The sequence below is a fragment of the Sylvia atricapilla genome, chromosome 5 (assembly GCF_009819655.1).
Source record: "Sylvia atricapilla isolate bSylAtr1 chromosome 5, bSylAtr1.pri, whole genome shotgun sequence".
Lineage (NCBI taxonomy): Eukaryota > Metazoa > Chordata > Aves > Passeriformes > Sylviidae > Sylvia > Sylvia atricapilla.
Genome location: NC_089144.1, coordinates 30,429,108 through 30,450,204, shown reverse-complemented (window position 1 = coordinate 30,450,204; position 21,097 = coordinate 30,429,108). Strand labels below are relative to the sequence as shown.

The 21,097-nt window shown below is 42.1% G+C and overlaps 1 protein-coding gene across 1 annotated transcript; it reads left to right on the top strand.

Moving 5' to 3' along the window:
• The first annotated feature begins 6,264 nt into the window (after positions 1 to 6,264).
• Positions 6,265 to 14,977, top strand: AMIGO2 (adhesion molecule with Ig like domain 2). The gene is made up of 2 exons (XM_066319077.1): positions 6,265 to 6,585; positions 12,944 to 14,977. The coding sequence occupies exon 2, from the start codon at positions 13,017 to 13,019 to the stop codon at positions 14,580 to 14,582; it is 1,566 nt and encodes a 521-aa protein (XP_066175174.1). The 5' UTR covers positions 6,265 to 6,585; positions 12,944 to 13,016; the 3' UTR covers positions 14,583 to 14,977.
• The last annotated feature ends 6,120 nt before the right edge of the window (positions 14,978 to 21,097 follow it).

The following is a 21,097-nucleotide window of genomic DNA, read 5'->3' as shown; positions in this document are numbered from 1 at the left end:
AAAGTACTTTTTATATTGCTGTGGGGCAGTATCCATGTTTCATTAAAAAAACCACTTGCATGTTTTCTCTTTAGTCCATATTTTACAGTTACTGTAGAACGTCATTACATTCCATTATAATGCAAAATGAATCTGGTGTTCTAAAAAGATTTTCTGCTTTATTTTGGATATATGAGAGAGACATAGTGTTCCAAGAAATAAGTAATGCCTGAGGGCATCCAAAATCACCTTTTCAAGTCCATTACCCAGGTTGATTTGCATGAAGAACTGCATTTTAAAGGTTAAGTTACCTGTTATCATAGAAAAGCTACTATAGTGCTTTAAAATAGACTGCTCAAGGCCATTACAAATTACTTTCCCAAATGTCCTTACTTTTAAAGGCTCAATTCAGTAAACCAATAACTTATTGTTAATTTGTAACATTTTCTCAAGTTCTGCCTACGGAATAGCAAATGAAAATAAATTATCCTCCAGTGCTTAACAATGCCTTTCTTGCATATAAATATGCTCTGAAGATTCGAATACTGCTTAACAAGGTCTTTGGGTATTTTTGAGATCTGCAAATTCAAAGAGTTATAGACCCTAAAAATCCACAAGGCACACAAAGCCACTGATGCCTCCATTTTTCCAAACTGATTTCAAGAGCACATCTATCTCAAAATAAGAAGTCATCTCAGGATGTTCATTTATTTCTCATTCAAATGTATGAAACACACCTTTGGATGGAAAATGTCTCAGCTTAAGCTCTTTAAGTGTTTTTAAAATTATCTAGGACATAAACTGCATGCTCTGTAAGTTATACACAAACTTCATGATGCCAGCACACAGCAAGTAAAGTAAATCAATTTGATAAACAGAGGCATTTAAGATGATTCTGATGATATTTTTCCTATCTTTGGTCTTATGAAATCCTTGAGAAAACAAAGACATCGGAGAGGACTGCAAGCAACAGCAAATCTGCCAAACTGAGGAACTGATATTTTAAGTCACTAAAGAGGCATTTGAATGTAGAAAGGGTCAGAAGTCAGGGCTAAATCAACAAATAAAAGTAGTACAAAGATTTTATTCTGAAATTTACACACTCCTAATGAGAAGCTCAAGTTAACATTGGCCATTCTTACTCTCTTTTCAACAGCACTTACCAGCTGATGGCAATTCTGAGGATAGAATGAGAAAAGATGGCACTGGTAATGTCTTCAAACATCCTCTTTAGATCTGCAGAGCTATGAAAGTGAAAACAGGGAGCAACAGCATATGTCTGACAGAAAGAAAAGTCAGTTCTGAATGCCTAAGTATGAAGAGCAAGGTACCACTTGTCCAAGTATGGAGTGAGTACAATCTTCTCACATCCCCACACTGGTCTAAACACTCATTTTCTTTGTCCTTAGTCTAATAAATAGCATTCATTCCATGTGGGAGTGAAAAAGGAGCTTTTCAGCAGGGGGAAAAATAAAAGGTCTGATTTCTTGGAGACTGAGCAGCCTGGTGGACAGAAAAGTTGTTCTCAGGATGAAGCTTCAAACTGGCTGGAAAGCAGAGCCAAAGGGAATCACAGAATGATTAAGGTTGAAAAAGACCTCAAAAACCATTGAGTTCAGCCTCTGACCCAACACCACCATGACAACTAAACTACAACACTGGGTTGCCATCTCCAGTTGTTTCTTGAACACTTCTAAGGTTGGTGACTCCACTACCTTCCTGGTTTATGTTTAACCGTCCTTTCAGGGAAGAAATTATTCCTTATGTTCAACCGGAACCTCCCCTGGTGCTGCTTGAGGCCATATGCTCTCATCCTGTCACTAGTTGCCTGGGAGAAGAGATGGTCCCCCACCTGGCTACAACCTCCTTTCAAATGCTTATAGAGAGTGATGAGGTCTCCCCTGAGCCTCCTTTTTTCCATGTTAAACAGCTACTCCTCTTATAATTTACTCTCTAGATCCTTCACCAGTCTCACTGCCCTTCTCTGGACTCACTCCAGCACCTCAATGTCTTTCTTGAAGGAAGGGGCTCAGAACTGGACACAGGATTTGAGGTGTGGCCTCACCAACACCAAGTTTAGAGGGGCAATCAACTTCCCTGCTCCTGCTGACCACACTATACCTGTTCTAAACCAGGAAGACATTGGCCTTCTTGGCCACCTGGGCATACACTGCTCAGCCACTGTCACCAGCACCCCCAGATCCTTTTTTCACTGGGCAATTTTTCAGTCACTCTGTCCCAGGGTGTAGCATTACACGGGGTTGTTGTGACCCAAGCCAGGAACTTTTCTTCCAAAAACTTCAGTAATTTTCTAGACTGCCTCCCCTCCACTGTGTTGAGTTTCCAGCAGATGTCAGGCAGGTTAAAGTCTCCCAGAAGAACAAGGGCTGATGCTTGTCAAGTGTCTGCCAGCTGCCTAGAGAAGAGTTCATTCATCTCTTCATCCTGCTTGCATGGTCTACAACAGACTCCCACCAGGACATCTGCCTTGTTAGCCTTCCCCCTGATCCTCTACCCACAGGAACTCAACCTTATCATCATCATTTTTTATGGCTTCACCTTGTCTGAATGACTGGTACCCACCATCACTGCCGCTTCCCAACTGAACAGGGTGAGAAAATAAGATGAAAAATGATTCCTAGGCTGATACGAGGCAATTTACTAAAACAAAAGTAAAAGTTTGCATGCGCATGAAGAGAAAAACCAATAATTTTATTCTCTACCTCCCTCCAGCAAGCGATGTCAGGAAGCAGGGTTGCAGCACATGCAGCAATGGCTCAAGAAAGCAAACACTTCCTCCTCATTTTATTAGCTTTTACCTCTGAGCTGACACCATATGGTATGGAATATCCCTTCAGTCCAGTCAGCTGGCCTAGTTGAGTCCCCTCCCAGGTTCTTGCCCACCCCCAGCCTACTCATGGTGGGGGGGAAATGCTGAGAGATAGGGCTGATGCTGTGCCAGCACTGCTCAGCTTGTAGCCAAAGCACTGGTGCATTATCAACACCTTTCTAGCTACCAGAGCAAAGGCCAGCACTTGTGAGAGCTGCTGTGGGGAAAATGAACTCCATCTCAGCCAGACCTGTCTGCCACAACCATCCCTGCCAGACCTGCTTTTTGCTCTCTCCATCCCCTGAGGCACTGCAGGATTCCCAGAGTCACACAGACAGGGCAGGGAACATGTTCTGCCTCCAGGAACACCAGAAGTGTTAGAGCCTTGACAGGACCAAGCATGTGTGCTTGTGTCCCACAGTGAAGCCCAGACAGGATCCATGGCCCACAGTTTGCCTGTTGTCAAACTGGTATAGTCTTTACTGAAAATATTTGTGCCAGCTGGGGGAAGAGGACTCCCCTCAGGTACTCATAAATCTGTGTTTAAGTCCTTGTGCAACTTGCCCCCCTTCTTCTGGGGGCTCAGAATTCATGCAGAGGGTCTTCAGGCCACACTGTGTGATATCTAATGGCTATAATGTATGTAACCAGGACTTAAACTGGAGTCCAGAAATCTTTATTCCTGCATGAGCACTATGGCAGAAAAATCATGCCCTTGCCAGATGCAGAGTGTAAGAGGAGAGCAGGAGGATATTCCTTTCTTTCCACACCCCCCCATTCTAGTTAATCTCTAGCTCAGTAGTTACATTGCTTGTTCATGAAGGTATTGTAAACTTCCTGTAGCCAAATGGCTTTTGGAAAAGTCTTTTAATGATCAGTTTCGTTATACAACTGTAATAAATTCACAGTTTTAATAAAGAAACTTAATACTGAAGATACTAGAGGCATTTCTGTATTTGTGGGGGCTTTCAAGATCACATTGTAAATATTGTTATTAAAAGACTTTTCAAGCCCCACCAGCCTGTCTGGCACTGCACAGGATGTGAAAACAACCACTGAAAAGCTTCCACTCTAATAGATAGTTCAGTGCAGGGGCAGGGAAACACAGGCAGGATCTTGATGGTTTCAGAAGAAGCAGATAGCTATCAGCAATTCTCTGCAATAAGAATCTCTATTGGTGATGTCAGAAACCTTATATTTATACAGATTATCAAAAGAGAGGTTTCACATCTTAATTAATGTACTGTCAGCTTCACACAGCTTGTGCCCATGTATGATCAACAAAGATTTTGGAGAGGTACCGTTTTCACAACACTGCTATTTGGTAGAGGAAACATACCATTTGTTCTCATGCAAATTAGATTTTAAAAAGCAATCTTCCTTCTAATTTAGTATGTAACAAGTGACAAAAGCACCTTTATGTTGTGAAATAGCACAAAGAGTTAGATTGCATCATGCCATGTTCAAATTTGTCAGCATTCAGTGGGAAGGAAAAATTGCTGGGCTTACAACCAGCTGTTTCCAGACTTACAAGAATCCTGTGGTTCTGAACTCCTTTCAGACCGTTCGATACATCCCTTGATCATGATTTCTCTGCAAAGTCTGCTTATTGGCAGACGGCCTCTCTCTGCAAGCAGAGCAGCTCATGAAAGGATGATCACAACTCATATCAAATTTTTGAGCATCTGGGCCCTGAGATCTCCAATATAAAAAGCAGATCCCAGTCAGTATGAATGAGAAAAAATAAAATTGGAAATCAAAATTCTAATTGCATTAAGTATTGGACTTCACTTTGATCTGGATCCTGCCTTCCCCTGAACAATTATCACTATGTCCAGATCTCATGGCTGGAATCTAAATAACTTAGCTACAAGCACCTACCAGTGCACCTACTAGTCCTCCACACTTACCGAGCTCTGAACAAGCTGCATTAAAAATCCTTAGTATTTTAAAACCAGTTTACTTAAATCAAAGTGTGCACAAAACTCACAAATGGACAGCTTCTCCATATGCTAACACAGAAGAAATTTTCATTTCATAAGTTAAGGAAGAATTCAGGCGCAACATCTCCAGTTTTGAAAGCAGGGGAAGGAAGACTAGAAAAGTGATTACCCTCTTCCTCAGACTGTATTGATAATGTGATCAACTTAAATTTCACCCAGTGCTTTGTAGTATCAAAGTTATCAGGAAAGCTAAATGGTTTAGCCTAAGTGAAGACAACAAGCTTCTTTAAACAAATGAATATTCCAATGGAGAGTCTGAAACAAATCAGTTCTCAATCGATAACCTCAGGATTAAAATTACTCCAGCGCTGTATAGCCTAACTGCATAGAAATTCAGCACAAAATAAGACTGATGAATAAAAAGCTGAATTTTTATAAGGTGGTGCTCAAAAAGTCTTTTAAATCAATAGCAGTATCACTTATATCTCACCAGTCTTTGATCCATATTGAATCAGATCTTTAACATATACCTTGTAATGTACTAAAGAATTTTAGTTTTTCCTGTAGGGTGAATTCTACGACAAGGAGCCTTTTAGCTTCATATACCTTTATATGTAGCCACACACCCTCATATTTAAAACCACTTTGCTATGTGCCCTTAAAAGAAAAGGGTGATTTGGAGCAGTTTTAATATGCAAGTCCATTGCTGAGAACTGTTCTGTGTGTGGATGGCAATAAATCCATGATGTCTGTTATTTGCTAAAGCAGACCATGCTCAGTTTCAATCTCTAAATGTAGCATACTCTAAATTATGATGGAAATGTCGTGAGAAACTTGGCCGGGTGGGGTTAAAATTGCTGTTTAACAGAAGTCAACGTGTCCTTTGGCTTTCAGCTGCAGCTTTGCCTCTTCATGATCTGGTCATACTTCTCGATTTGAGTTGCAGCAGTTCTCCTAAAGATTCTATGATCAAGAGAATACCTGTACATGGCAATTAATTTTAGATAACACCTTTTATCATTTGATAGACTACTCTGATCAAAACCTAGTTTACTACGGAGCTTCCGTGGGGTTTGACCATTTAATTAACCGGAGAACGATTTCTAGAGCTAACACAAAGCCTTTTACATTTATCCGCGCCTTACGAACACCCCGCGGTTCCATCTCCGCACACGGGGAGTTCTGATGCATGTTTAACGAGGAACCGTGCCTTCGGCCGCTCTCTCCCGAGCAGGGGGATCTGTTCCCCGGGCTCTGTGCCCCCCGGGCCGGCCGTCGAGGAGCTGCGGGCGGTGCTGCTGTGCAGCAGGGGCAGAGCCCACCCGGGCGGCGGATCCTCCCCGCTGGCGGCGGGGGCTGCCGCGGGCGCGGAGCGGGGCCGGAGCGGGGCGGGGCGGCCCCGGGCGGGGCGGGGCGGGGGCAGCGGGGCGCTCCTCCCCCGGGCACCGACGGCTCGGTCCCGCGGCCGCGGGAGCTCCCGGGAGGGCGTCGGGGCGGGCGGCGTGGGGTCGGGTCGGGCGCGGCGCGGCGAGGGAGACCGCGAGGGCGTAGGCAGGAGGGCATAAAAATCCACCGTGTCGCCGCCGTGACTGGGAGTCTCCTGCGTTCCCTGCTCGCCGGTGCCGAGCTCCGGGCCTCAGCTCCGTTCCCGGGGGCAGCGGGCCGGCGCTGCCTGCGTCCGCGGGGGAGCGCAGCGGAGCCGCTGCCGCGCTCCCGGCGTCCCGCAACTTCCCCCGGAGCCCGGCGCGGCGCAGCATGCGGGGCAGGGGCTGGAGGCGGCGGCGGGGCCGGCGTCGCGCCCCCCGGACATGAAGCGGCCCTCGGAAGCTCCAGGTGAGGCTGCCCGGTGGGGTGGCGGAGCGGACATCCCCCCGGTGCCGGGGTGTGACGGGGGCAGGGGCCGGAGGGGCGGCAGTCGGGGCTGAGAAGGGCCGCCGGAGCAGAGCGCAGCCCGGCAGCGGGCGGGGGCGAGCCGCTGCCTGCCTCCGCCACGGAGCGGCGGCAGTGGCCGCGCCTGCCCGGGCAAGTCGGTCAGAGACCCTCGGAATCTTGTGAGTGCCCCCGGTCCGATGCCGGTTTAGCCTGCTCGGTGGCCGGGCTCGCCGAAACTTTGCCCTCCGCCGACTCCCGGTGGGAATCTGGGGCTGCAGCGGACAGTCCCCGCCGTGAGACTAGCAGGAGACCCGCCAGAATCGTATGTTAAGGGGCTTTCTGTGAAGTTTAAATTTTTGGAGGCGGTGAGGATCCTTCGCTGGGCAACTAAACTTTCGTAAGATCTGATATTGCTTGGAGACTGGTTACTGATGCTGTAATAGGCACTGCCACTTATCATTGCATTTTTTTCTTAATTATTTGCTGATCTCCTTAGCAACTGGAGTAATTTGCAAGGTTGAAGCTTGGTTGCAGCTTGATTTACAAAGTAACATGGCAAAAGGGATGAATTTGTTGTTTCAGTGATGCGTATTTCCCTTGTACTCTCTCAGAGGGGTGAGAGCTGCAGAGATGTTGACTTCACGTAGCTGGTTCTGCTGTAAAGAGACTGTTGATTAGTCCAGCTGAGGCTCTCTCGCACGTCACCCACTTGCTCTTCTGTGTCTCCGTTTTCTTTTAAGGCAAGCGAGTTGCCGTGTTTTAAGAAAAAAAATAATCTCTTCAAGGAAATTCAATCTTCAGCGAGGGATTAGTGGGAGATGATAGCTTTACCTAGCTAAGGTTACTAGGACAAATTAATCTCCAATTCAGCACAGTTGAGGTCTGGCCAGATGCTGGCCGGAGCGAACACTCCATTTGCCTTGCTGATCTCGGGATCAGCTTGCTGCAAATATGATGTAAAGCCATTTTTTCATCACTGTTAGGTCCTGCACCAAGCACAGTTTATCCCAGTTCAGGGATTTAGTCTAGTGGATCAAGACATCTCCCAGATGCGGCTCACCAACAGTCTTTGCTGTTCAATCCATCATGTCACTAAATCTCGTGGATTACAATGTTTGGGTAATCTGTATCTGGTGAGTCAGAGATGCTGAGTACAGCTGTCAGGGAGATTTGATGCAGAGTGCCTTTTCCACTCAGGAGTGAAAAAGGCAGAGTAGAGCCTGGAGACTGAGGGAACGTGGCTGCTGTATGAATATTTCCTCTGACAGTATCATACACACAACGAATGCGAGTTTATGCAGACCTTTAAAAATGTAACTTTTTAAAATACTAATTGCATAGGTTGCCATTATTCTAATTAATGGCTGCATCATGTACTTGAACAGGATTCATAAAGTTGGGACTAGAAGCATGAATGATTATACTTGTATAATATTATTGTTGTAATTTAATAAAACCTCATTCTGAAAATCACTTTTGCTTCTGAGTTCATGAGGCACCTTTGTCAAATGTCATGCTAGAAAGAAAACTAGGGCTGTGAGAAAACAAACACCTGAGCCATCATTTTTGTATTTCATGTGTATTGTTATAATTGACTAGCACAGCCCTAATTCATCTGATATGAGGACTAGTATAGGGGGAGAGCGCCTGTGTGGACACTGGAAGTCAGTGAGGTGCAGAGATGTGTTAATGTCTTGTGGGCTGGTGAGACTGGGGCAAGGCTCAAGAGGAGACAGTCACAGGAGATGTGGTGCCAGGGAAGGAGGTAGGGGATGTAGAAATGGTCTGAACCTTCTGGAGGATGAACGGAGGTATTTAATGTTTTTGAATGCTTGATCTCTCTAGAGGATCAGCACTATTCCTGCAGTAGTACAGCAGGGTTGTGTGCAAATACTTGCATTTTCACTGTGCAGAAAGTACCAGCCAGATATGGGACTTTTGCATCACCAGTATACAGGAAAATGCTTTACAGTAGGAATAACATCTACCAATATGATTTTTTAACAGTGCAAAGATTGATAGTAGTGTTTGCAAAATCATTCAGGTGAATTTTGATCTCCAGTTCAATTCACTGCTTCAATTAAGAGTTATGCTAAATAAGGATTTTTTAGCAAAGTCTGAAATGAACCTGAGAGTTTGGGGTACAGGTTCTGTAGCAGCAATGAGCCTGAAGGTACTTACAGAGGATGAGAAACCTGGTGTAGATATTAATGTCATATTAGTGAGAGAGAGACCCTAGAGAAAGGAGTGTTTAGGACATCAGTTGATCTTCAAATAACTGATGGTGAGACTGTATGTTGCCTGACAGTTCCCTTTTCCATAAGCAGGTCTAGGTGCTCCTTACTTTTAAAAACAAAAGAACAAACAAACCACCTCCTCAGAAATAAACAAAACCCAACAAACATACACATTAAAAAGTTCAAAACCAAGAACCAAATCCTTAGCTTCTCTAGAATGTGATTGGTTGTAGTCAATTTATGACTGCAGAGGATTTTCCCTATGCTATCACATCCCTACGATATGTCCCGCCTTTCTTCTTGAACAGTTAAGAAGCATGTGCACCATTACTGTTCAGATGAATCATCTCAGGGAGTAATGTGGTTTTGGCACTGAACTTAAAATATTGCAATTTAACATCACGAAGAAATTATTTCTTTGAACAGAATTCAAAACCAAAACTCCCAGCCGTGCCCTTCGCTTCGCTGTAAATCAGAAAAGGTATCTACCCAGCTCATTCAGAAATAATGGTGAAGTACTTGGCCAAAGTTTGTTGGAACTGTTAGCTGATAGTATTCAATAGCAATATCTCTCTTAAGAAAATATGCAAGATTGAAATTTGTGAAATAAGGATTCTCTAAGACCTGAAGTAGTGTTACTGGGATGGAATAAAATGTCACGTTTTTTAATACAGGGCTAATTGTAGGCTTTGTTCTTCTTGCCACTTAAGGCATTATAACCCAGAAATGTTTATGCAGACATTTTGAGTAAGTTCAAATGATCACATACCCTATATATATTTGTGTTGAACATGTTTGTTTTTGCAGAACATCCTGTGTAATTTGTGCAGAAGATATGGGGAGCACAGGTTGAAGAGCAAATTGCAGCTCAACAGTCCTATTCACCAAAAGAGCCTGTAGGGAATGTAGGCACTACACTGTGAGGTGGGCATAGAAAGGAAGGCTTCTGCTCATCAGAGTACTCTCTAAATACTGTTGAGTGTCCTGTGGTATGTTTAGAATGACTATAATTTGCACTTGCCCTGCCAGAGAAGGCAAGTTATTTGAAAGAGTTTTCATTTTGCAACTCAGTGAGCTTTGAAAATGGACAGTGAAGTTCTCGGCCCTTGTGAACTGTTTTTGCTCCTTAGAACTAGAAGGTATTGTGGTGACCAGTGACTGATGTCTACCCACGCGACTTGGTTGTAGACTAGCTTGGAGTTTCTGATAATCATAGGCATGGACAGAAGCAAACATGTAAGGTTATCTAGTGTATTAAATTTGGTAACCCTTACAAACATGAGCATTGATCTAGTACGTCCCATTTGGAGTAGCTCCAGGATCACAGTTACATTCAACATGAAGATGAGTTTTTAAGTGCCATTCACTTGTTGCAAGTCAGTTACATTAAAAATTAGGATCCATAGCAGGCAGAGTCAAGCATTCACATGTTAGTGGGAAAGGCAACCTCAGCAGCAGCTGTTCATCTCCTGTTTTGTGGATGCTTTATAATCCAGTCTTCAGGTGTGTGGGTTTATGGTAATGTAGTTTTCGGATGCCTTCCTTCATACAGTAGACTAACTAAATGAGCAATAACTAAATACCTTTTTAATCTGCCTTTTTTCATCAGAATCCTGATATTAAACTTTAATTCAGACCAATCAATTTATTTTTACAATATTTCTATAGCTAAAGTCATGTTAGTATATCCCTTGTATAAACAAGGGATCCCTGTGCAATCGGAAGTGCCAGACAGAGTCACAGCATTTTGACTCTCATCTCAGCACTTCAGATCAGTCTGTCCCAAATTTAACATGCAGAGGTTCCTTATTTTATAACTGCCAGGCTGGTGACTGTAATATGTTCATTCTTTTGTAATGGTCACTAGTTCACGTAGTTTGCCCGATTTCACAGGAGTTCTGTGGCAAAGGCTAGGAGAGTTGCAGTTCTCAGGGATAAGGATTAATCAAGCTCTTGATGTAAACACCCGTTCTTTTTCCAGTCCTTCCTCAGAACCTGTGCACAGTGTCAGGAAAGGTTTTGGGGGGGAAATTGAGCAATCATGTAACCAAGGACTGTATAAAATCTAAAATGGAAAGAAAAATGTAACTCTGACACTACTTTAGAGCATTTGATTTGGCAGTCTTGCAACTCTCTTAATGTTTGGCGTTTTCGTGTTTTTTTTTTTTTTTTTTTTTTTTAATGCAAACAAAGCCAATGTATATATAAGTTCCTGTGAAAGGTGAAATCTCCCATTCTCCCATGCTGCCTTCATATTTCTTCTTTTAATGGGTCATTAGGAGGTTCAGCTCTGTAGTTTCATACCACATATTCTACCACTTGACTTAAGAGTAGATTTGTCAGCAGAAGATAGCAGCCTGCCAGATTGACAGAGGGCTACAGAAGAGGGAAATAAAGAACTGAGGAGGAGTGAAATTTTTGCTTTTGGAATATATAAATTAATTGCATCAGTAATCTTAGGTTCTTAAGTAGCAGATGTAAATTCTCTGGAGAGGTATGCTCCAAGATTTACCTCCTGAAACTCTTGTTTGTCTTCTGCTTCTGCTGTTTGTCTTCTGTCCTCTTCTCTTCCTTCATACCCTCCTCATCTGCATTTCCAGTCTCATATGCCTTAACTGACTTCTGCATCCCCAGACTACCTCCTCCTCAGTTTCTTTAGTAACAGTGATGATGCTCCATTAGCATGCACCTCCCCTGGTTTTGCACTTCTTTCCCTGTGTGTCTCTTACCCTTCTCTCTCACGCCTTCTTTCACTATCTCTCTGCCCTGCTGCCCTCCACCATTTAGGTCTTGATTTTAATTTTTTTTGCCCTCAAAACTCGTATTTTCTTCATCCCATCTTGCAGCATTAGAGAATACAATTTCTTCTTGTATTCTCCTTTCTCTCTGAGACTTCTTCGTCCCACAGTCCACAGGCTCCTGGCCATAGCCACTATCAGTGGCACATTGCAGGGTTTGTCGTGCTCAAATAGTGCTCCAAGCTGGTGGGTGAGATTGGAGAAATGAATTTTAGATAATAATGTGGGGGCTGAATACCTCATCTGAACTCTGAAGGGGTGATGGTAATCAATGCAGGTGAAGTCACCTGTGAATTTACTGACAAACTCTAAGCGGGTACCAGGGAGAGCAAGAATGAGCAGAAAAGTTCATTCCTTTGCTATGTATGTGTACATTTTCTCAGAAGATGGCAAAAAGCATATCTCCTAGCACCGAATCACTACTGTGCCAAATCTTGCATCCCTATTTAAAACAATACTGGCTCTAAAATATTCTCAGAAAAGAGTATGGTTGGGGTTTTATCCTGTCTACAGATGAGCAAAATTTTTTTTTCCTTTATTAAATTTTGAGAAACAGCTGGCCCATTCTTACTGAATGTTCCCAAAACTTGTGCCTGAGGTAAGCACTAGGCACAGATTTCTTCCTCATTACTTATATTGGCAAAGGTAGAAGAAGCAGAATACAAAGTATTGTTATTGAACAACTTTAATAACGTTCAAAATAGGCTGTTGCTACTCGAACCATAAGTTATTGAATTTAAAAAAATAAAAGGAGAAAGAAATTCATATGACATTTAAAGCTAGAAAGGCTGAGAAAATTCTTTGCTTGAAAACGTGTGACATTTTCTGGTTGTAAAGAAAAGCATGTTGTAACTACTTCCCTCTAGATAAGAAAAAAAACCATTTTAGGATGAGGCTTTTTCTTTCTACCTCTGGGAATTCTATCTGTGTTGGTTTGGAAACAGGTAGGGGATGCCATTGCCAAATCATGCTCCACAAAGGAACATTTCCAATTTATTTAAATGAACTGTCAGAAATTGCTTTGCTTTGTCCAAGACTGAAGAATAGTTGCTTTCTTTCTGAAGACAAAAAATACTGTGTCTACAGTATATATATTGACACATGAATCCAGAATTTCATGTTTACATGAAACCAACATTAAGTTTATATCACCTTAGAACTAGATTTTACCATTAACCCAAAGGATTAATTAATTTCTTGTATTTTTCAAAAGGCATAGGAAATCATGCACAGTATGAATGGTAAATGTTAACATGCTGTACCTCTGTATCCTTCTTTTGACAGCAACGAGTGCAAAGCTAACTGCACAAGTTATCTGTGGCAAGGAGCACTGGGAGACAGCTAAAAGACAGTGACAATGCCTTTAAACTGGCAGACACTTCCTACTCGACCTGGAGTTTTTAAAGTGAACTGCAAAGGACTCACATGCCTCTTGCTCTTCACCGTGAGTGTGTGTGGCAGTGCCCCAGGGATGTGTCCAGCAGCCTGCATCTGTGCCAGTGATATCGTAAGCTGCACAAATAAGAACCTCACTCGAGTGCCAGGAAATCTTTATAAATGTATGAAAAGGCTGGATCTGAGTTATAACAGAATTGGGATTTTGGAGCCTGAATGGGTCCCAGTGCTGTCTGAGAAACTGAACACTTTAATACTCAATCATAATAGCATTAGCAGCATTAGCACTGGAAGCTTTTCCACAATTCCAAATCTGAAATATCTGGACTTGTCATCCAACAGCCTGAAAACACTGGGCAGCCCTGTGTTTCAGGAGCTAAAGGCACTGGAGGTTCTCCTGCTGTACAACAATCAAATAACACAGATCGAGTCTTTAGCCTTTGGAGGATTGTACAAATTACAGAAACTGTACCTAAGCTACAACTTCGTCTCTCATTTCCCACTGGACTTATATGTTGGAAAACATAAACTGACAGACCTTGTGTTGCTGGACATCTCCTTTAATCACATCCAGACGATGCCTATTCAGCGCCTGAGTTCAGTGCCAGCCAAACAACTTAGTGGAATTTACCTTCATGGCAACCCATTCTATTGTGACTGTGTCCTCTACTCCATGCTAATCTTCTGGTATCAAAGGCATTTCAGCTCAGTAATGGACTTCAAAAATGAGTACAGCTGTTTGTTGCAGTCAGACCCAAGAGGTCATAATAAACTGCCTTTACTGCACGACAACGTTATGAATTGCTCTGAAAGTACTGTCAACAGCTCTTTCCAAGCCTTTGGGTTTATTCATGATGCCCAGGTTGGTGACAGGCTGATTGTACACTGTGACAGCAGGATCAGTGGTACGGGCACACAGTTTGTTTGGGTTAGTCCAGACAATAGATTGCTGGAGCCAGACAGGGAGACGGATAACTTCAAGGTATTTCCTAATGGCAGCCTGGAGATAACAGATGCCCAGCTAGAGAACTCAGGGCTGTATTCCTGCATTGCAATAAATAAGAAAAGACTATTAAATGAAACCATAGAGGTCAGAATAAATGTTAGCAATTTCACAGTGAACAGGTCCCATGCTCATGAGGCATTTAATACAGCTTTTACCACCCTTGCTGCCTGTGTGGCCAGTATTATTTTAGTGCTGCTGTATCTCTATCTGACCCCCTGCCCGTGTCAATGTAAGGCAAAAAAGAAGAAGAGGAAGCTGAACCAAAGCAGTGCCCACCCATCCATACTGAATTCCACTCTGCCACAAGAGCTGCCAGCCGACGAGAAGAAGGCTAGCACTGGTAAACGGGTGGTGTTCCTGGAACCCGTGCACGAACCAAAACAGAGTCAGAATGGGAAAGTAAAACTGTTTCCTAATGACAGTGGCATTACAGAGAGTATCTTAAAAACTACTCGAACAAAATCTGACTCTGACTCTGTCAACTCTGTGTTCTCAGATACGCCTTTCATGCCGCCAGCTTAGTTTGTTGCCTGTGTTTGTATCGTGCAGTTCCATTTCTGAATACCTCCTTTGCCTGTAGCAAACCATCAGGACAAACAAATAAAAAGAGATAAAATGTTTTAAAAAAAAGCTATGTTTTGTCAGTCCTTGAACTGCGTCTCTTCTCTTTACAGGCCATGCAACAGTGATAGCTGGTTTGGGAAAAGCAAACAGCTTGTCGTTATTGTGAATGTTCTTTAATGCAAGCTTAGCTTTGGTTTTATTCTCTGGTCCATACACAGCAATTCCTCATTTATGTTTAGAGACACTTTCAGTGCGTACAGCTGACTCTGCAGAGGCAGAGGCTGACCCCTGTGCAACACCCAGTCATGCTGATAACTCAGCTCTTCTGAAGTGTGCACAGAAGCAACTTACGGCTAGGGAAAAAAATGTCCAGACTTTCTGTAATTCCTTTCACAAGCTCATAAAATCTTTACATAAAATCACTATGGGAAAAAAGTCGTGATTTTCCTTGGACTGCTTGGCACAAAAGGATTAAATTTGCCACCAGAACACCTAGCAGCACTGGGTAAATGTTTGTGGCCTTCAACTGATAATATATTTGCAAATAATTGCTTGAAAACATTAAATGAGGGGCATTTTATTTGAAATGTAGTAATGAGATTACTTGTGAAATGTGCTTGTATTTGTTTATAAATGTTTCATTTCATGAAAACAGGTAGAAGTTAACATGCTGCCTTTGCAGTTGCCTCAGTCAGAAAATTCAAGTTGTCAGGCATGACGACATGCACAAATCAGTAGTAACTAATTTAGCTGTGATAACTGGATTGATTATAACCAACTGTTTTAACCTCCACTGCTCACTGTATGTTTGGCATCACGTGGTACACAAAGCTACCACCATCACCAGGGCTCCTGCTTCATCTTTGGGGTGAGTGACTTCTCTTCAAAGATAATTGTGAAATCAGGGAAATATTTTAATTTTTTTTTTCAGTTGCACATGGCGTCCACAGCCTTATTAAATTTACTTCCTAAGTGGTTTTTTTTCCTTAAAAGAGGAAATGCAGTATTTGGACAAACTCATAAAAATATAAAAAGACTTTACACACTCTAAATTCAGAAAACACAGATTTTACCTAGACTTGGCCCTTGTCTTGAACGTACTGCTTTCTTTCTTGCATGTATCACAAAGTTTATGAGTCTGGTAAAACTGACCTGGACTGGTTATGCAATATAGGTTACATGAAGCATGTATTTTAACAAGCATTCTGTTCTGTTCACTTTTGCTTTTGCTGTTATATGTGCCTTTTTTTTTTTTTTTTTTAATTAAGCTTGCTTACCTTGGGGCTGGGCTGGACTTTTCCAATCTTCCTCACATTGATAAGTAGCAACTTCAAAGGAGTTTCTCAAGTAATTTCAACTTAACAAAGACAAGTAAATGGAGTATGTGTGTCTCATTCTGTTTTGGGTTAATATACTGAAAGGCTAAAGGCTAAACTAAATCAGAATCGAAGAGCTACATGGTATGGCAACTATAATTTATTTTCAAGAAGATTAACAGCCACTTGCCGTTTTTTGTGATTTATTTTGAGAGGCATGTCAACATGCTAAAGCTTATATCTGACTGAGCCAAAGCTATTGATTTGCTATGAAGAAATCCTGATGCTAATTGTCTGAAGACAAGCTATCTGACAAACAGATTAGCTCAGGAAACAGTGTCTCTGTATTGTGTACAAAGTATGTGGAATTATAAAAAAGTTGGAGATATTAGCTCAGATATTCAGGGAAATGGAAATTATTTTTCTAAGTAGAGGGTAATGAATATTGAGGAGAAGAAGATGACCATAAGCTTTGGGTCTTTTGTTTGTACATTTATCTGTGTAAATCTAAAAATAGCTTCTGTTGTAAAGCAGGTTAGTGTCCTTTCAAAAAGCTCTTTCACTTTTTAATCTGTGTATACGCAGTAACTCAAAATCTATATTTTTACACATAAAGTATGATGGAAAAACAGTGTCTGCTAAAATCAGGTTGAGTCATCTGTCACTGGTTTGACATTGTCTTCGTCTCAAAGACAAAGGTTTGACATTGTCTTCTTTTCAAAGACTTTTTTTTTGTTTTTTTTTAAGATTTTAGTAAGCTGCATGGTTTTCTACTATTTCATATGTATGGTTGGTGAGCAGGTGTATATCCTCTGTGTTGTGCAAGGAGATGATGGGTGACCGAAGGACTGAAATGGTGGTGAGGCAGGGTGAGAAGCAGAGAGACAACCACTCTGCAGACACTTGTACAGATCAGTTACAGCTCTGGGCAGATGTTACGTTCTGTTGTCATACATCAGGTTGATTGACCCAGATTTCAGTGTTTGCACAAGAGCACGGATGGTCAGTTCCAAATTGGGCAGAAAAAGAAAACAGGCAGTATGGCTGGGAGGCAGATGCACTCCTTCTTAGCAGCTACAGCTGAGCAGGTGCACTCCACTGCTTTTTCCGGCACAGGGCACTGGGAGTATTGCGTGTCAAACTCACTGAGCGTGTTAGATCCCTATGGTAGTCCTAAACAAAAAAGGCAGAGATCCTTCAGCCTTTCCTCCACAGGGCTGCTGCCCTGCAGCAAAAGCTTGGGGATTTGTGGGATCAGAGTAATCCTGACATTGATCTAAACAGCAGATATTCACTGTGACTATTAACTGTCTGTTTTACTGACTCCTTCAAAGTGCTCACAGTTGAAACCATGAGTATGGACAAGGTGGTAAAAACAGGTTTTGCAAGGGATGGCTTTTGTGCTGCCTTACATTACTCATGAGCCTCATGAGTTCAGTCAGTTTAATTAATTCTAATGAAGATTTTTAATCATTAATGAATATTTATCTCTAGCACCAGCACCATAACCCACAGCCCCAGTCCCCTCTTGTCTTGGAAGGCTGTGGGAAGCCACTGCAGCTCTTCAGTTCTGCACAGGAATGTCAGCCCCATCAGGGCTGTGAGCAGGGAGCCAGTGCTGCCATCCAGCTCCATGGCCTTGCAGCACCCTGGTCCTCACATGGGCAAAAGGGGCTGCCCAGATGCCCCACCTGCAGCTCTGCTGTGGTCTGCTCTCCAAAGGAAGCTTTGTTGACAGGCCTGTCCTACAGCCATGTCTTCCCCATTAGCCTGTGTCCTGGATTTCCCGTTGGTATTTCCGGTAACAAAAAAGCTGAATGATACTTGAATGATACTTTTATTGCAGGGAGAGCACAGTTCTGTGAGGTGTTGCATGTTCTGGCACGAAGTCTGTGACTGGGCATGGTGTCACTGCCTCTGCAAGATGCTTGGAATGAAATACTCCCCACCATGCTCTGATGACCCCAGGTGCTTTTGCTCTCCCTTGTCTTCTTTCCAGTACATACAAGGTGATAGACAGAGCTCTATGCTTTTGTTTAACACTGTCTTTTTTTGTGGGGGCTCCTTTGAGTGCATGTCCTCCACCACTTTATTAGTGGTAAGCAGCTTTTCTCTTTCTCAAGGGCCTATTGGCTCCACCTGTCTCATGGATCAAAAATGAGAGTAATGTCTGCAGGAAGCTCTGGGAAATTATGTCCTTGCCTCTCTGTCTGTTTCCAGTACCACACATGCCTGCAAGCATTAGCTTTTGTGGAGTGTGTTGGAAACAAGTCATGTAAAGCCAGCATGAAACCTCTCAGATCGGCCCAGAGTGCAACAACAGCAGCTGCACGGCCACATTGTCGCTGTGCTCTCTGCCTGTAGTGGCACATTGTCCCTGTGTTCTCTACCTGTAGTGGCAGGAGACGAGTAAAGATGATTACTGGTCATCTCTTCTGACATTGATAAGATTCAGTGTCTGACTCAGATCACCTCACTAACAATGAACACATTCAATATCTGACTATCCCTCAAGTACACTGAGCAGCTGCCATCTGTGCTGGAAGCTGAGGATGAGCCAAAGTGCTTTCCTGACAGCAGCCTTTAATCTGTAGTTAGTTACATTAGCCAATACTATGTGCTTTTAGCCCAGGAATATGCCTCCTGCTTGCTAGGCAAGTGGTGCTCCAGGTTAGTAATGTGTCTGTCTCCTTAGCATCACTTCAAAAACTCAGATTTCTAAGGACTGCTAGTTCATGAGTATCAAAGAGCTAACAGATGATACAGCTCATTCTTCTGAGCAGCCAAAACCCTAGGGCAAAATTGTGATTAAACCAAAAACTTTAATTTAGGATTGCACAAGATCATTTCTTCCCTCTAGAGTAAATCAACCTCCTTTGGAGTACTTTTATACCTTGTCTACAGCCTATTCCTATGCACCTCTTATGTCTCTGAACTGGATGAAAATAAAGCAGCCTTTATGGGCCAAATCATACTGTTGTGGTTATCTCTGAAGTAATGCAGCAGTGACACTCCCCTGTGACTGCAGCCATTGGCCATCCCACCCAGCACTCCCTCCTGTTCTCCAAGGCCGAGCTGGCACCATTTGGCCGTGGCAGGTGCAGGGACCTTTTCCAGCCTTTTCCTTCATAGTTTTCAGCTTAAGGACTGGCTGTCAGAAGATGATTTCTGGATGAACTGCAAAGTGGCTGTAAGGGATTACTTGAATTCATAAATTAAAACTACTTCCAAGTGGCTTCTAAATCATGAGAGCTGACATTGGAAAGTAGTGGTGTAGGATACGCTTTCAATTTACAGATTTAGGAATTTAGATTTTTCTTTCTTTTTGCTCTTTCTGGTAAACAATACTTGAATCATTAAATATATAGAAAAAAGGAAATTAATATTTAAGGGTTTTTTTTTTTTTCCTCTGTTACCCTTTTTCCATTTGTCCAGTCAGGCTCAGATATGAATAAAAGGAGAAATTTGAGGTTAAAGGGGATAAGGGCAAGAAATAAGAGCCAAAATTCACTTGATATTTTAAAGGAAGGCTAATATCTTAGCTCTTGTCTTCAGTGGGTACATGTTAAAAAAAAAAAAAACAAACAAAACAAAACCAAAACAAACAAACAAACAAAAACACCAAGCACTTACTACCTAAATACAGATTTCATGGGAATTTTGGAAGTTCTATATGTTAGCAGAGTTCTGACAGTAATAAAGCTATGAAAGTGGTCCATACAAAAATCTAAGAGTATTATTAATAGTTTTTTCTGAACAAAGGATATCCCAAATTTGCTGAAGAGATCATGTCATAGATAAAAGAACCATACCTCTCTTCCTTACTTAAAAGAAATTTCTAACATTAACAGTAAAGAAATGAAGAAAGTATTTTTTTGTGGACTACTGGTTTATGTTCCAATTTCATTAGGAGGATTCTTTTCCTCATATGAATCTATTTTCCTTTCCTTTGCAGAATAACGTAATTAACTGGAATAATACTTTTTCATTTAGTTCTCCTAATGAACTCTACATTTAGTAGGGAAGGCAAGAAGGGTCAAGAATTATATAAATCAGCTTGACATCACCGAGATGTCAGGGAAAGTTAGTTGTGGATCTAAGTATTCTTTGATCAAACATGAGACTATTCAGGAATAAACCTGTGGGTTTTTTAATTTAACTGATATTTTCTGTCTCATTTGAATAATTCAAAAATGCCATATTTTAGATTTTTAAAAGGAGAAAGACGATTCCTGAAACTTCTTGCATCAACTTAAGTAAATTGATATAGAAACCATCAGTGATGTGAAACAACTCTGTCAACATAGAGTGACTCTGGTATATAGGGAAGCAGTCCAGTCTATGTGAATAGATCTCATGACAGCCAGGGTTCAGCTGTATTTCCTAGGCAAACTAGAGCCAAATGGCATTATACAGACCTTTCCTAGACAAGTGGGAAGATGTTTTCTTCAGTGAGATTAGCTTTACAAATTCAATTGCAATCCCCATTTAGGCATTACTGCAGATCACATTTTGAACCCAGTGCTTTTATTTGCACTTTTGAACTGTGTGTGGAACATAATAGGCTGCCACAGCATATGTTCCTATATATATTCCCATATATAGGGACATCAGGAGAGGGAAGGAGCAATTGAGGGGGAGTGAACGTGTTTGCTTGAGAGCTGCAAAATATGGTACACTGCCGGTTTCTCTCCTCAAGGGTGAACGGTCTTAAATTCAAAATTCTTACCAAATCCAAACAAATTTTAGACATCCTCTCCAGCGGGGCTGGTGGCTCCAATATGTGAGAGCCTCAGCAAGTGCTGCCTTTGCACAAGACAAAATGTCCTTTCACAGAAACAAAAGGATTTCTAGCCCTTTCCCTGGTAGCTGAGGTGATGTGGGCAATAATAGAGCGCAAAATAAATTAGCTCTGATAAGCACGGCGGTTGCCTGGAGCAGCTCAATTAGCCTTTTGCCTTTGGAGCAGAAGGGTTTATAGTACTAGATAGAGCCTCAGACCAGGCTACATCTGACTTTTGTCCTCTTTGCTCTTTTTACTTGACACCAGAATCAGAGTGCCATTAGATTTGTTACATATATATATATATATATATATATTTTTTTTTTTTTTTTTTTTTTTTTACATGAATACTCAGAACAAACAAAATCTTAAGC